The sequence below is a fragment of the Chionomys nivalis genome, chromosome 24, assembly GCF_950005125.1.
Source record: "Chionomys nivalis chromosome 24, mChiNiv1.1, whole genome shotgun sequence".
In the NCBI taxonomy this organism is placed as follows: Eukaryota; Metazoa; Chordata; class Mammalia; order Rodentia; family Cricetidae; genus Chionomys; species Chionomys nivalis.
Genome location: NC_080109.1, coordinates 18,576,869 through 18,591,878, shown reverse-complemented (window position 1 = coordinate 18,591,878; position 15,010 = coordinate 18,576,869). Strand labels below are relative to the sequence as shown.

At 42.3% G+C, this 15,010-nt stretch overlaps 2 protein-coding genes across 9 annotated transcripts in view; one reads left to right on the top strand and one right to left on the bottom strand.

The window, feature by feature from the left end:
* Med12l (mediator complex subunit 12L) overlaps nucleotides 1-15,010 on the top strand; it is a 297,109-nt gene that overhangs the window by 174,358 nt on the left and 107,741 nt on the right. The gene's annotated exons all lie outside the window — the stretch shown is intronic.
* Nucleotides 3,696-9,064, bottom strand: Gpr87 (G protein-coupled receptor 87). The gene is made up of 2 exons (XM_057756837.1): nucleotides 9,031-9,064; nucleotides 3,696-4,738 (listed from the first exon to the last, which is right to left on the bottom strand). The coding sequence occupies exons 1-2, from the start codon at nucleotides 9,062-9,064 to the stop codon at nucleotides 3,696-3,698; spliced, it is 1,077 nt and encodes a 358-aa protein (XP_057612820.1).

Below are 15,010 nucleotides of genomic sequence, written 5' to 3'. Positions count from 1 at the left end.
TTGAAATATGAAAATTTGCACATTTTAGGAGTGATTCTTAGAAATCATGAGGGATACATGAAGGTTGTTTTATATTGTGCTGAACTCAAGTGCCTTTTTGTGTAGCGTGTGCCAGGTAAGTGTTTATAATGATTTGTTCATTGGCTTCTTATGGAGTTTAATCTGTGTGTTTGTGTGTGTGTGTGTGTGTGTGTGTGTGATGTTCAGAAAATTTAATTGGTCAATTGGTCATTAGATTTTTCTGTGTCCTGTCTTTAACTTTGTTTTTTTTCTGATATATTTCCATATTGTGATTATATGATTTATTGGATTAAACTGCACAGTCCTGTATGTACATGAAAATTCTCTCTCTCTCTCTCTCTCTCTCACACACACACACACACACACACACACATTTTGTCTTGAGTATTTAATCTAAATTAATGTGTTTTCCTAGGTACCCTGTCCTTGAAACTTTATCTAAAAAAGAAATACTGGCTTAGTGTTTATAATGAGTATTAGGAATTTATGAAGTACTCTAATCAACAGTAAGTAAGGTCAGTTTCTTTGAACATCAGAATTTTTTTAAAAGATTAATATTTTATTTTGATTTTTTTTTAAAAATTAAAATTTTATTTTGAATCTCTACACGTAAAAACAAGTGAATATGGCATTTATTCATGTGAGAGGATTCTGAAATCTCATCTCGACACTTGGCAGCTGTCTGTAATCCAGAATCGGGAGTCTGAAATGCTCTGAAGTCTGACATTGATGGCCCAGGTGCCGCCATGTGATGGGCTGCAGTCAGGGCAGAGGCACAGCACACAGAGTATCCCCAGGATGCGTGGGAGGTTGTATGTGAAACTGAATGGATTTTGTGCTTACACTTCAGAAAATCCTGAAGATACTCCGTCAGCTACAACACAAATATTCCCACACCCAACGCGTGAAATCTAAAATGTTTCCGGCCCCAGAGATTTCAAATAAAGATTTCTCAACCCATGTAATTCCAAAGCCCTAATGAACACTCTATTTCCTATTTGAGGTCACTTCAGAACTGCCATTTTCAAAAGACTTCAGATAGAATCCGCATTTTCTTCACTTTGAAGAGAACTTTGTGTACGCTCTCTAGCACTAATGCTGTCATCTGTATCCCTCCTGCTATCTGTATCTCACTATTACTGTTCTATAGGTTGTTAAATCTTGGTCCTGGATAAGTCAGTCTCAGGTATTGATGTAAAATATGCATTGCAATTTAGATAGATTTTATCATATGACTTTTAAAATGAGGATAATCCTGCTTACCCTTTTTCTGAGTCAATGCATGGAGGTATGACATTGGTTTAACAATACCATTTCAGAGAAATATGATCAACCTCACATTAAATATGTCCAGTAACCTTAAGGGTGTCCAATCTAGAGATAGTAAATGAGATTTAACATACTTGAAAGACTTCTTAGAATAGAATCTGGAATCACAAATGAGCTGAAGTCTGGGCTTGAACATCCAGTAAACTGCAGTGTTACAGAGTCCACTGATGCAGTAAAGAAGCCGTTTCTGCTCTTTCGGGTCCAGAGGGGCTGTGCAATCAACATTGTCATCCAGTATGGACGCTGGTAATGTTCCTAAGTCCTCTGACTGGGTCCTGTGGTGGTGGAGAGAAGTAGAGGAAGCAAGGTCAGGTTGGACTGAAGGACTTTTCCCTGCTGCCGTATAGTTCTTCCTTTGTTTTAGGGCAGCTGTCTCTCTTCCTGGTCATTCTGGGGAAAGCAGGTGGAGGCCTTAATTCCATCTGCTCTCATGAACTGATCGGAAACATATCCGTGTTAACCTCCTTAGTGTCACACAGTTGGTGCTGCTGGTAACTATGCCAGTGACCAAACATGGCAAATAAAAATAATTTACTTGCATGGCTGTTTCATTTAGGGAGTTGAAATCTTGAGAGATTAGTATTTTGATAAAAGTTAACAGATCTTTTATCTCCTTTCATAAAAACTCCTGTGCGGAAATTGTCGTGCTTCCTACATAGTTTGGAGTCTTTACACTGTTTTGGTGCCTACCGACGGCCGTCATCATGCTGCTGTTCTTGCTCAGTCCCCAGGATCTGGTAATTTTCTAGAATGTAAGTGAAATACAGTAGTGATTTATATGTGTCTCTTTTTTCTGTTAACTACAGTGCTTCTTTTGAATGTTTTTGTGTATATGATGTATGTATGTATGTATGTGTGCACATGTGCTAATGTGAGTGCAGGCGTGCATGTGGCAACATACATGTGGGGGTCAGTGTTTGCCCTTGTTCATTGCTGTCCATGCCCAGTTAGTTGGGCTGTGTCTGGGGATTCTCCTGTCTTTGTCTCCCATGTTGCTGTAGGAGATCAGGGATTACAGGGGCCTGCTACTATGCCTGACTTCATCTGGGTTTGCTCAAGTTCTTTTACCCACTGAACCGTCTCCCTGGTTCTACAATGTCTTGTAATCAGTAAGCATATCTTAACTCTGCTTGTTAAGGTTTTCTCCAGCTTCTGGTACAGTGTCAAAAATAAAGCCGGGGCTGGAGAGATGCTCAGTAGAGAGAGACACTTGTTTCCAACCCTGAGGACCTGAGTTAGATAGACCCTAGATCCCACACAGTAGGAGGAGAGAGCAAACTCTAGCAAGCTGTCCTCCGACATCCAGATACATGCTGGAGCACGCACAAATTCCCCACGCCCACATGCAACATAAATGTAATAAAAATTAAAATAATAAAAAAACAGGTGTGACCCCCTGACAGGACTAATACAGCTTTGAGAAACAAGTTGTTCAAAGTGTGTTGTTGGCAAGAGGAGAGAAAATAGCCCAACATTTAAATGACTACCGTTGGACTTTTTGACATAACTTAGTGAACTACGTCTTTCACCTTACAGTCACATAGTTAAACTATTGATATTCCTATTGGGCGTATGGTATAGGGAAGAATATTTTATTATTAATACATTGTTTTTATTGAAATAGAAGTGATTCGATGACCATTTGATAAACAATATACTCTTTAGTTAAGTCCCCATAGTTTCTTATCTACCCTTATCTCATGAGCATGTAAATATATCATAAGGATGAATTGATGGCAAATATTAATTCAGTGTTTAGCAGAACTCTTTGGACTATCCAGCCACATTCCTTCCTCTAAAATAGCTTACCCTAAATGAGTTAGTGGATGGTGACATCAGCGCTTACTGTGAAGTGTAGGGGAATCTTCCCTCCTGCCACGCCCCCATTGTCCCACTGCATATGCTTATCATGTGTTTACGGCTTTAATAAGCACAATGAAGAGAAACTGGTCAGAGGGTCCTAGGTAGGCAGAATTCACAGGCTTCTGACTCAGTTATTGCTCAGGTACTGAACCTTGAGAGTTCTCCGTGCTGTGAGTTCTCTACAGTGACGTCACAGCAGCAGTGAGTGTATTCCAGGGAACAGGCACAGGCATTCACATGGCTGGGCCTTGGTCTGCTCGTCAGATTGTTCTGAAGTTCTCCCATCTCCACTTCATCCCACATTTTTTTTTTCCATTTCTTAATGTTTTTCTTTATTCCAGTTTATGCCCCAATATCTGGCCATTTTTATGCTTAGAGAAAGAATCTGTGGTTTAAACGGGCTTCAGCCGGGATAATAAAAAGAAACCTTTATTTACACATTTTTACACATTGGTCAGAGAAGACCAGCTGGCCTATGGCCCCTACACGTCGGTGTAGTCATAATAAATGCGCACTTCCGATCTTCGGACGCTTTGCAGCGATCTGATGCTCTCACTCCTTGTCCTTATGTTTGATTTCTTGAATAACCTTCTTGAAAAGGACCTACACATGAAAAAGTAAATGATTGGATCCAGGCACACATTGCAGGCAGACAAGAAAAGTGTCATTTCTTTGCAGTAGTAGAGAATCTTGTGTGCTGATTCGTCTAAAAGCCTGTCTAAGTGACTGAAAGTGAAGGGGATTCTGCACAGGTGATATGGCAGGAAGCAGGTGAAAAACACAGCCACAACCACACGGATGCTCTGGTTATGCTTTCGTTTCCGGCTCGACTGACTTATGAATTGCCTGCTGGATTTGTGAATGTACCTGGATATTGCTATGTAGCATCCGATCAGAATCACCAGCACAGCCACAAACAAACAGCTGTCTACATAGGTGACGGCCATATGCCACTGGGCTCCCAAAGGACTTTTGAGTGTCATGCAGTCATGAATATTTTCCTTAGTTGGCTGAACATTCGTTAAGATGATGTTTGGCAAGGCCAGAACAGCCATGATCACCCAAACACAGATTGATAAAACTTTGGTAAAAGTTATGCTGTACATGCGAGAGTCACCAAAAGGCTTTACCACCTTCAGATAGCGGTCGACACTGATCAGCCCAAGGAACACGATGGATGTATACATGTTTGCATAGAACAAAACTGAGGTGTATCTGCAGAGGATAAACTCGAAGTACCAAGGTCCAAATCCTGCATCACGGACTATTCGGAATGGGAATGTCAGTGTCATTATGAGGTCAGCTACCACGATGTTTTTGAGATAAAATATGAAGCTGGTTTTATTCCTGATATGGAAGAAGATCCACACAGCCAGACCATTCAGCAGGATGCTTGCCACAAATATAACTAGGTAAAGCACTGGCAGGATGATGGTGTCAAATTCATTGTGAAGGGTGGAATTCTTCCCATGTCCCGCGCTTGTGCTGTTTGCAGAGTGACTGGCTTGACTGTACAGCTCATTACCTGCAGAAGTGGAAACATTCATGTTAGTACAACCGCCGTCCTTAGGGCTGAGCTGATGTTCTCAGTGGGTCCATTATCTCAAAGATTACAAAAAATATTCATGTGTATATCTGTGTCTCTGTAAGTGTGTCCTGTGGGTGCGACAGTGTCTACAGAAGCTGGAAGAGGGTCTCTGGTCCTCTGGACCTGAGGCAATTGTGAGTTCTTGACTTGGAGTCCTCTTGTGAGTTGATTCCTCTAAGTGAGCCGGAAGCACTCTTAACAGCCAAGCCATCTCTCCAGGCCCTGCTCCTGACATTTAAAGTAGCACCCGGTTATTGTTTTGAGTGGCTAAATAATTGGTGACTTCCCCTTCCCTACATTTCAAGACCCCTTAATTCGCTGTGACAACCTATTGAAAATGAATATACTATATCCATATAAAACCCTGGTGTTTAGGTCAACATCAGGTATTGTTACACATCGAAGCAGTAGTACCTGAGGCAGAAAAATTGAAATTTACCGAAACAATAAGACAGAACATAGACATTATATCAGTGTGTCCTTTGATACAGTCTATTCCTTTATCACTACCTAAGCTTTAAGCTTTGCAGTCACCCAAAACCACAAAGTGAACTAATAAAGCACTCACAATCCTTAACCTTTGTTTCCTGAAGATTATGTAGGGACCGTTGTTGGAACTGGAAGTGTGGTTTTGATTTGTTTTTTCAGAAAACAAAAATCAGCTTTCTTCTTAAGTGACAAAGTCCAGAGTAGAGCTAGCTCTGACTTGTGAATTCTGTTAAATATATTCTCTCTTTACTAGAACATAAACTGTGAGTAGGTATGGCGTCACTATAGGCAACCTGGTTTTGGATTATGATTATCTACAGATACTATATACTATCTAGTACATTTTCATTAAAGTATATAGTTATGAAGATATGTAAGTCTATAATTGAGTAAAAAGCAAGCTGATTTTACATTTCTGTTAGTGTACAAATTTGTTATCAAAAAATATATGGTGTAAAAATATGTGCAGGAAAAATATGTGTAGGCTGCTACTTTCGTTGTTATTTATAAGATTAGATTATACCTTCTCTGCTTGTTATGAATTTGCAATGATCCTTTTTTATTTCTTTTTGACCTTTTGGTGCATATGCATATGATGGAAGGCACCCTAACACCAATCTGTTATTGACCTGATGAGATAGCATTGCAGGCATTTGATTCCTGCATCAGTCTTCTGTGGGAACTGAGGGAAACTTGCAGTTAAGTGAGGGATGCAAAGCTCTCATCTGTGCTGCAGACCATAGCTACTCTTCGTGATGTCATGCTGGCTTCCCAGGACCGCTCCAGCTTGGAGGTGAGCTGCTTGGTGAAGTGTATTCCAAAGTAGAGCTTCTGAGATTGACAGACGGAGGTCTATTGAGCAGTCTCTGCCCCGAGCAGCCTCCTGACTCTTGCCCTCATTCTTCTCCTTCTTCTCTGCACAGGAAGCCAATGCTCTGGAAGCTCCTGCCTCTCTAGTTTCCCTTGGAGCCATTTCCTTAATAACTCTTTCGCTGTTTGACAGACAACATAAACCATCCTAGCTTCCAAAGTCATGGTTCAGATGTAAGGGTGCAGGGAAGGTCATTTCTGATTGCTTAATCCCCTAGTTAATAATAACTTATCTTAATGATATTTTGGGATGATTTTTGTTTAGGGAACAGCATGAATTTAGCTCTTACTTTCCCACATAGCTGTTTATTATATATTGTTTTCTTTCTTTGAAGAAGTGAAACGGGAAAGGCAGTTCTGATGATTATAATCCAAACACAGGTTCTTAAATTACCACCTGGAATCTAAGTGTGGGTTCTTTTTTCAAGAGCTGTCTCCCCTTTCTGATATTTTCTGTCCCTTTCCTTCCTTGCTATGTTTTTAAAAACTGGTTTTCCTGGCCTAAATATCCCCCGTATAGGTTAGTAATTTATACCTAGGCTTGCCTGTTAGGAGACTGATGGTATTATTAAGCTTTACAAGTTCAAAATGCCTGATTCAGCTGCCCTCTCTCTCTCGCTTCCAGTTGGAACTGTTGCCCTGCTTTGCTGTTTCTTTACTAGAAGATCCAAATCAGCATTTGAAGCCATTAAAAGCCTGAGAGGTGCAGCTCTACTGAGCTTTAGCCAGCTACTTGAATTGGCTTACCTAGTTAAGCTTTACCCTATCACTGCCATCTTCCTGGGGAGAGCACTCTGGGAAACACAGGAAGGCAAGTAGGTTTTAATCAGGGTAAAAGTGCTCAGCTGAGTGGCAAAGTTTATAAAGGAACAGCGATGTCATTTCTGGAAACCATGTGTGCTGTAGCAATCACGTATGTGTTGATTTTGAAAGCCGTTGTGAGTGTTAATAGAATTCAGTAGCTTTAACCCCCTGGGTGTGGGGTATTTTGGCTGTTAGTATCGGCTCCCTCGATCTATGTATACCCGCTGTGACCTAGAAGAACACATCCTTCTGTCCCAGTGTTCTGGTAGCTGCTTGTCTTCTATATATTATTATTATTATTATATTCCAAGGCTTAATTATATAGACAAGCACTCTTATTAAATGATAATGTACCTAGCAATTATGGTTAATATTAAAGGTAGTCTTCAATCAGAATATCAAAAGAAGTCTCTGTACAAGTCTATCTTATTCAAAAACAAACTAACAAGATAAAACAAACAAATCAACCAACCAAAAAAGCAAAGCAGAGTCGAAAGCAGAAGCAAAACCCTGAAGCATGAGTGACTTCCCAGTGGTCCTTGGCCTGTTCTGTGGCTTTGAGACAGTCTGTGTTGGCATTTTAGTTGTGCTTGCTCACAATATCTGCCTTAGCTCATGATCAGAATTAATCTTTTGGAGTCCTGGCCTCCCCAGTTCCATGGGGGGAAGCCTAGCCCTGGTTAGTACTTCATTCACAAATTCCAGATGTATAACACAGCTTAAACAAACGAGTAGTTAAAGCCTCTTCTGGGCTAGTTTTGAAAATCATTTAACAGTAGACAACTATGGTTCCTAGGGAGCAGGATAAAGAGCACCTGTGTGCTGCTCTGAAGGACTCTGGAGCTTCACCTGGAAAGTAATTCCCCGACAGCACCTCACACCGTGTGTTCTCCTCGGCCCTTCACATCTCTCGGTGGGGATGTAGGTTTACATCCCCATTAAAAGGCAAAGGCTTTTTTCACTCGTTTGGTTTCATCACGTTATTCTTTCAGTAAAGAATGTGACCAATTTAGGAACCTCCTTCAGTGCTTGAGAGCTTGGCCATTCGTGAAGAAAAATTAGAAATGACTTAAAATAGAAATACTGTGTTCTTACATGTTCTGTGCTTCCTAGCATGGCATTCCCTGTTTATCCTGGCTCTTAATATAGGGTGATGGTGGAGAGGGATTAGCAAGAACTCCTTTGCTGGTCACTTCTCTGCCTTCTTACCCTAGAGCCTTCTCCGCTAACTTTAAAAGTGCAATGACAAGCTGGAAATCTAATCCCATGATTGTTTTGATTCCTCTATGAGTGTGTTTGGGGGTGGGGGTAGGGAAACCTTGAGAGCATATGTACGTACAAACCAGATATCATGCTACGTGTGCTTTTGGCATCAGAATTTAGCACAGTGACCCTTCCCCACTGCACTGTCCTTGCACTAGTTTTGCGTTGGCTGCATACCATATCGGCCAGACCAGACAGACTTTTTCATCACTGTCCTTACGGGGTCCACTTACTCTTAAAACGCCCTCTTCTGTAGTTGGAGTGGGAGTGATGGCCGCAGCGAGACAGAATCCCAACACTGTTGCCTTGGGTGAGTCTACTGTGCTGCTCACCAGGGTGTGTCACTCTGACACGGAATATTAAATCCTCAACATATGTCACTGCCCTACCTACCAGATGGAGTGAAATAATAAAGCCATATAAATTATAGGTTGTCAAACCGTGCTACAGAGGCCCTTGTAGGATCATCTTCTAAATAATTACCTAGTAGAGAAGGTTGATGTTGCTTTTGGCCTCCTGGGGAGCCTCAGTAAACCTTGGTGTAGACTATCAAATGACGAAGGTAATATGTACTTTATTTTGGGTTTAACGAATCTTTCTCAAATATTCTGATAATCCCTGTCCTTTTTTAAAGATAGTGTTGAGACTGGCTAGGTTTTAAGTCAGTTGCGGCAAGGCTAGTTTACATTAGTGATGCTATCCTGGATGGCTGGAATGAGAAAAGGCTTTCAGTTGGTTCTGAACTAAGGCTTCCACAAGTCATGTTAAAATACCGTTCCTTTGCACCTTTGTCTTTAGCTTACTTGGTAGTTTTGCAAGTGTCAGGTTGAGCCCCATTCTCTAGTTGTGATGTGCTGTAAGCAGAGATGCATGTCAAGAAATAGTTGGGGACAGTTGAGGCACAAGTTCAGCAGAAGTTATTCCTGGTTTGATTTCTGGGGAGAAAAAAAAACAAAAAAAGGAAGAGTTTGTAAGTACCTTACATAGATAATGTTATTCTTTCTGTAAAGACGATAAGCCACGAACAAGATATTGTTAAGCTCTGTGATTAGAAAAACAACATTGTGGATTTAAATATCCTAGCCACAGAAGAGTAATCTGTATTTATATCTTTCTTCAGTTTGCTGTTAAGTGTGACCATGTCTGTGTGGTGTCCTCTGGATGCCACAGTGTGTCAAAAAGTTGCCCAGTATTATATGTGTGTGTGTTTGTGTGTGTGTGTGTGTGTGTAGTAAAGATTTGGATGTTTATTCTAAAAGTAATGGAAACAAACAGTTAAGTACTAAAGAAGGAAATGACACCAAAAATATCTTTTTGGTTTCAGAGCACCATGGCAGGAGTCAGTTCTGGATGTTCTGCTTGTAGTTCTTCTGGAGGGAGAGGAAAGGATTTTGGAGACACATATATGAATTTTATGGGTGAAATGATGATCAAGATGTCAGAAATATCAGGGAGTATGAAAGTCGAATCTTTCGATTCTTCTCAGACTGATGGGCAGATGTTTATTTCAGTGGGTGTTTTCTTCTGTGTCAGCTTTGGTTTCTTAAATTCTTAAAATTATCAGACAGATCACTCATGCAAGCTAGTAATCTCTCTTAGCTTTTGGAAGCACACTCTGTCCTGTTGTACACTAATGATGTGAACAAGACATATATTCAGAACCTATGCCTATTGTTAAGAAAGAACACATCTAACAACATTGCTTTCTCTGAGAACTTTGTCAGGCTTTTCACACGTGTGATAATCACTGCGATCCTCATCTCGGGAATGGAATGTCATCTGCAGTTCCACAGGGATTCAGTAAGGACTGTGTGAAATAAGCTGTTCGGCACTTACGTATATTCCAAAATCTCGGCTTTTCTGTCTTAACTTTATTTCTACATCATACCCCTAAAAAATCCCGATTACATAATAAATGCATATATAATAAGACTGATATGTAATTACAGGTGGTTATTTTTAAAAACTCCAACACTGATATGCATCGGTATTTTAAAATAACATTATTAGAAGATTTATTATTTTATCATGTGTGTGCGTTGCTTATCGAGGCGAGAAGAGGTGTGTGCATGCCCATGGAGGTGAGAAGAGGATGTAGGATCTGAGCTACAGATGGTTATGAGCTGCCGTGTGGTACAGGAAGAGGAGCCAGTGCTCTAAACTACTGAGCCGTTTCTCAAGCCCATATATAGGTGTTTTATAAACGGTGATGCATTTTACACTCTGTGGTCTCTGGAGGTTCAAGTTTTGCCTGTAAACTAACCAGCCGTGTGACCTCTGATCAATCCATGTGAGCTTTTTAGAACTGGACTGACAGCTCTGTCAAATCTCTGTCAAGACTCAAATGCACCTGAATTTATGTAGCTTCCTCTTAAGTAGATTTCCATTAAGGATTTAGTATCATTTGAATATTTGCTTTGTTAAATCTCTGTTGTGCTTTGTGAAAACCATATTCCATTTCCTCTCAGTATTAGGCTAGAAGAATTATCTCGCTGGGTTTGAGAGTTTGCAGTGTAGTACATTTGTGTAAATCCCTTTTCTGGCCTTCAGGTGCTTTACAGAAAGCGCATGTTATGCAGTATTGTACATTTTGAAAACTTATCTCCTGACCACCTCCCCCCCCTTTGCCATCTTGAGCTCCTATCCTTCTCTTAGGTGTTGATCAAACAGAGACGGCATCATGAGAGCTACTTTGAAAAGCATACTGTTAGAGGAAAATGTGCCCATGAGCAGCTTCCTATAAGGGAAGTGACATTGTTTCTTATGAAATGAAACCATGTAGGACTTTTATGACGCCCCCCGATGCTGTTCTCATGTTCAAAGCTCATTCCCAAGTAATCTCATCCCTGTGTGTTTGCTGAGTTAGCAGGGCAAGAGCGCTGTAGGGCTCAGTGAGTCTCAGCCTGCACAGTGAGTGGGGTCCTCTTTCCTGTTTGCAGGACTGCATGCAGTTAAATGCTGAAGGTGGCAGTGGAGAGAAAATAAAAATTATTTCTCCAAGTGAGGGGTCCCTTCCTTTCCACCCCAAACTAGCTCTTTGGAGAAAGTAGGCCACTCTCTGCACCTGTAGCTTTTGGAATATCCCCAGGACCTGGATACAACCGGATTTCAGAAGGAACTGTTTTTGGTTACTGGAATATAGATGATTAGGGATTTTAAAATCTTCCCTGAGTGCTGGCCTTTTGTTCTTTTTTAACACAAGACAAGGAGGCAAATCCTTACTTTTAATTGCCATATTACTGTTAAAATGGGAAACCATCTTAACAAATGTATGGGACAGAAACCTCTTTAAAATATCTGTTTTTGTTCCCAGGTCGTGCAGTCTTCCTTTTCCTGGTTCCTTTCCCTTGGGTGCCGTAAGAAAGACAACAGACACCTGACCAGTGGGCACAGAAATGGGAGTGGTCGAAGTCATTTCCATTTTGCAATTCTAATGGCATATTTGTATTTAGAATGTGTGGAGAGGTTTTCTGAGTTCCTCTTAAGAAGAACACTGTCCATTTAAGAAAGGTCAAAATATTTGGCTAGCTAAACATTTCCTCGGCAGTCCTGGAACAAATGGTCAGCATCACTGTGGCTGCCTGAGAAAGGGAGGACATCAGAGGGCTGACCTGCTTCTGAGGAGCAGCCCTAAGGGCATGGGGTGCATACAGGGGTGCCAGAGGCTTTGGGATTATGGGAAGACAGTGATGTCATATAGACCAAGAAGAGCCTTGAAGAAAGGAGGACACATGACTAGACATATGCTGTGGGAAAGTCAGATGACAGAAGAAAGCTCAGTACTATAGGATGGAGTCCTGTTCGTCGTGCTGGGAGGCCTGATAGGGGAGGGCAGTGGGGAAGATGCCTGATGACCCAGGGCTGAGTAATGCAGGTTTGGCGAAGAAGCAATTGCAGGCAGTTCTTTAACTGTGACTGCTATGGGAAGGAAAAAGATAAGGCCAGAGGTGGAGATGTGGAGGTGGATATAAAGAAGATATTTATAAAAGCAGTTCACTTTTGTTTTTTGTTTTGTTTTTGTTCTTTTGTTTTTTTTGTTTGTTTGTTTGTCTTGTTTTTTTGAGACAGGGTTTCTCTGTAGCTTTGGAGCTTGTCCTGGAACTAGCTCTTGTAGACCACATTAGCCTTGAACTCACAGAGATCCACTCGCCTCTGCCTCCCAAGTGCTGGGATTAAAGGTGTATGCCACCACCGCCTGGCAAAAGCAGTTTGTATCATTGAGTGGCTCTTACGACTAGTGGGAGAATTTGTGAAGCATTCCATTAAATGCTTGTCATTGTGAAATTATATTTTCCCAGTGTGAATAAAATAAAACAAACAAAAACCAAATAACTTGTCCTGACTTTTAGCCGTGCATGGTGATGTAACACATAAAAAAAAAAACAAAAACAAAACAAAAAACAAAGATTTGATTGAATTCCACCTTTGTTGCTTTTCAGCTTCCTGACTCTCTATTCTCTCAAATGTAAAATGAGTATGTTCTGTTCTGTTCTGGGGAGCGCAAACCAGGTCTCATTTTACACAGACACCAGCATAGTTGCATATGGTAGACTTCCTACTGTCCATCCCGGACATGGAGTTTTACTTAGAGGTGGGCAGCAATGAGTCCTTGCCCTCTGGTTTGAGCTGAGACACACGTGTGGTTTGTAGCCCCAGCTGCCTCTCATGAAACAGCTGGAGCTTTCCCTTTGTTCACACTGTCCCAGCCTCATCTGTGTGCATCCACACCACCCGGTCTGCCTCTCAGCTTCCTGCCTCCGTGAGTAACTTCCTGTGGCGTGTCCTGCAGCCTCTGCACATCCCGGCCCTCACATCTCGTTATAAAGATGGCTTCAGGTGTAGGCAAGGGCTGCGTTCCAGACGAAATCAGTCATGGGTGGGACTCCTGCCCTGCCTCCTACAGCTCCCCTAGCTGACAGTCGATGAAACCGCTGAAGAATGTGGTGTCTGTGGTTGCCCCACATCTCACAGCTGTTCCCGCATGAACCAGCCTAGGTGCTCACGGGCCTGCTCTCTCCAGCCACCGGCTGGCACCATGCCTCCGCTAATTGACTGCATTTTCCTTCTGGCTGTTTTCAAACGAGGGTATAAGGAAAGGGTTCCCATGTGCTCAGGGCTTTTTACTCGTAGACTCTTGAACCTGGGGTTTGGTTTTGCAAGCAGTCTCTAGAACAGCCCCGTGACCTAAATATTTTATCCTCCCAGCCCTGTAAGAAGATAAGTTGAGAGGTTCTAATTGCCTTGCCCTGCTTCCCACGGCACATCAGGGGGCATAGCTGGGAGTCCTGTCATGTCTGATGAGAGCTGGTCACAGCTCCTTCTGTACTGCGCTAGGGTCAAAATGAAGAATTCATTTTAAGGGCTAATTTCATTGTGCCAGTCAGGAAGTTGGATGGGGGTATTAGGTAGAAGGAGGAGTTTGTTTTCCTACCAGGCATGAAGGAATTGCTAGAGTCTAGTTTGGTGGGTTTTTTTGTTTTTGTTTTGTTTTTGTTTTCGGCAGGAACTCTGTTACATGGATCAGGAAGCATCATACAAGATTCCGGATGGGATCTCTCCTGGCAGCTGAATTGAACTTCCGCAGAGTAGGCACACTGGGCATCAGCCTCCTCTCCCTGATGGGAGGAGTTCCTGCCCACAGGTGCTGGCACTCCCTGTTGTCATCCCCCCTCCTCTGAGCATTGTGTCTCCAGCCCACAGGCACCTGATTGCACAACCCTGGGTCTGCTGCAGTGACAATTTACTCCTGTGTGGCTATATTGAAACCCTAGATGCACTTTGATCCCTCCCCCACTCCTGATTTCTCTTGCATTACATTAGAATGCTGTAAAATCGTCCCAGTTCAATAACCACCCCCCCCCCAAAAAAATTGGATTCAGGAAATCATATTTTTCATACCTAACAGGTGCTCTCCTTTCCCCAGGTGTCTTTTGGGGCTGCTCCGTGCAGACCATGCAGCTGGTAGACACTGAATTATCTTTGAAGTTCACACATAAGACTTTGCTTTTTTTGCAGTGGAGCTGGACTTGGAGTTCTCTACTGTGGCCCTTAATGTAGGTCAGGATCCAGATCCTAGTATTGAATTGCTTTGATGGTGGGAAAAATGGGGTGTCCTGCTCTTATTACTTTACAAGTGGTGGAACAGGGGCCAGTGATGGAGACAGACCTCTGCTCTCTGGGTGCCTTGATGGACGTCCAGAGAACATCACCATGTGGGGCTGTGAAGTGCTGCTGCGGGCACTCGGCCTCGTAGTCCACGCAACCGTGATGTGCTCTCAGACTTGTTGGGTTTGAGCTCAGCCTGGGTGGAGAGCTGCTTGTTTGAGTCAGGGAAACTCCCTTCTGGGCAGGAGGAACCTGCAAGTGTGTCGTGCTAGACCACAGCTATGAGCTTCGCAGATTGCATCACCGCCCATCGGGTCGCAGTCTGGAAGGTGACTGCCTGTGAAAGGCTCACTCCCTAGGCGCAGTTGCTCCTGACAAAGTTTTTAGGCTTGATGTTGGTGGCAGTGGTCCAAAGTGACAGAATGTGTCTTTGTCTCTTTCTTGTTCTCTATTTTGCAGTTTGCTCTCAGGAAGCTCGCATCTCTTACTTGTAAGAATTTCAGTTTCAGTAGGTTTTTACTTTCTTTGCTGGAAAGTTCGGAGTCTGCCAGGCATTTAGGAATACCAGAGGGGGGCCTTACATTGCAATGGTAAAGACATGAGAACACACAAGCACCAGGCACAAAGCCTCTGTAGAAACGGGGAAAGGGAAAACAATAAAAAAAAAAAAAAAAAAAA

What these genes read in the sequence shown, in the direction of transcription:
- Gpr87 (XM_057756837.1), bottom strand. Translation starts at nt 9,064, where the DNA reads ATGGGGCTCAACCTGACACTTGCAAAACTACCAA. An exon ending in GACACTTGCAAAACTACCAA is followed by an intron (nt 4,739 to 9,030) that starts GTAAGCTAAAGA and finishes CCACTTCTGCAG; the next exon opens with GTAATGAGCTGTACAGTCAA.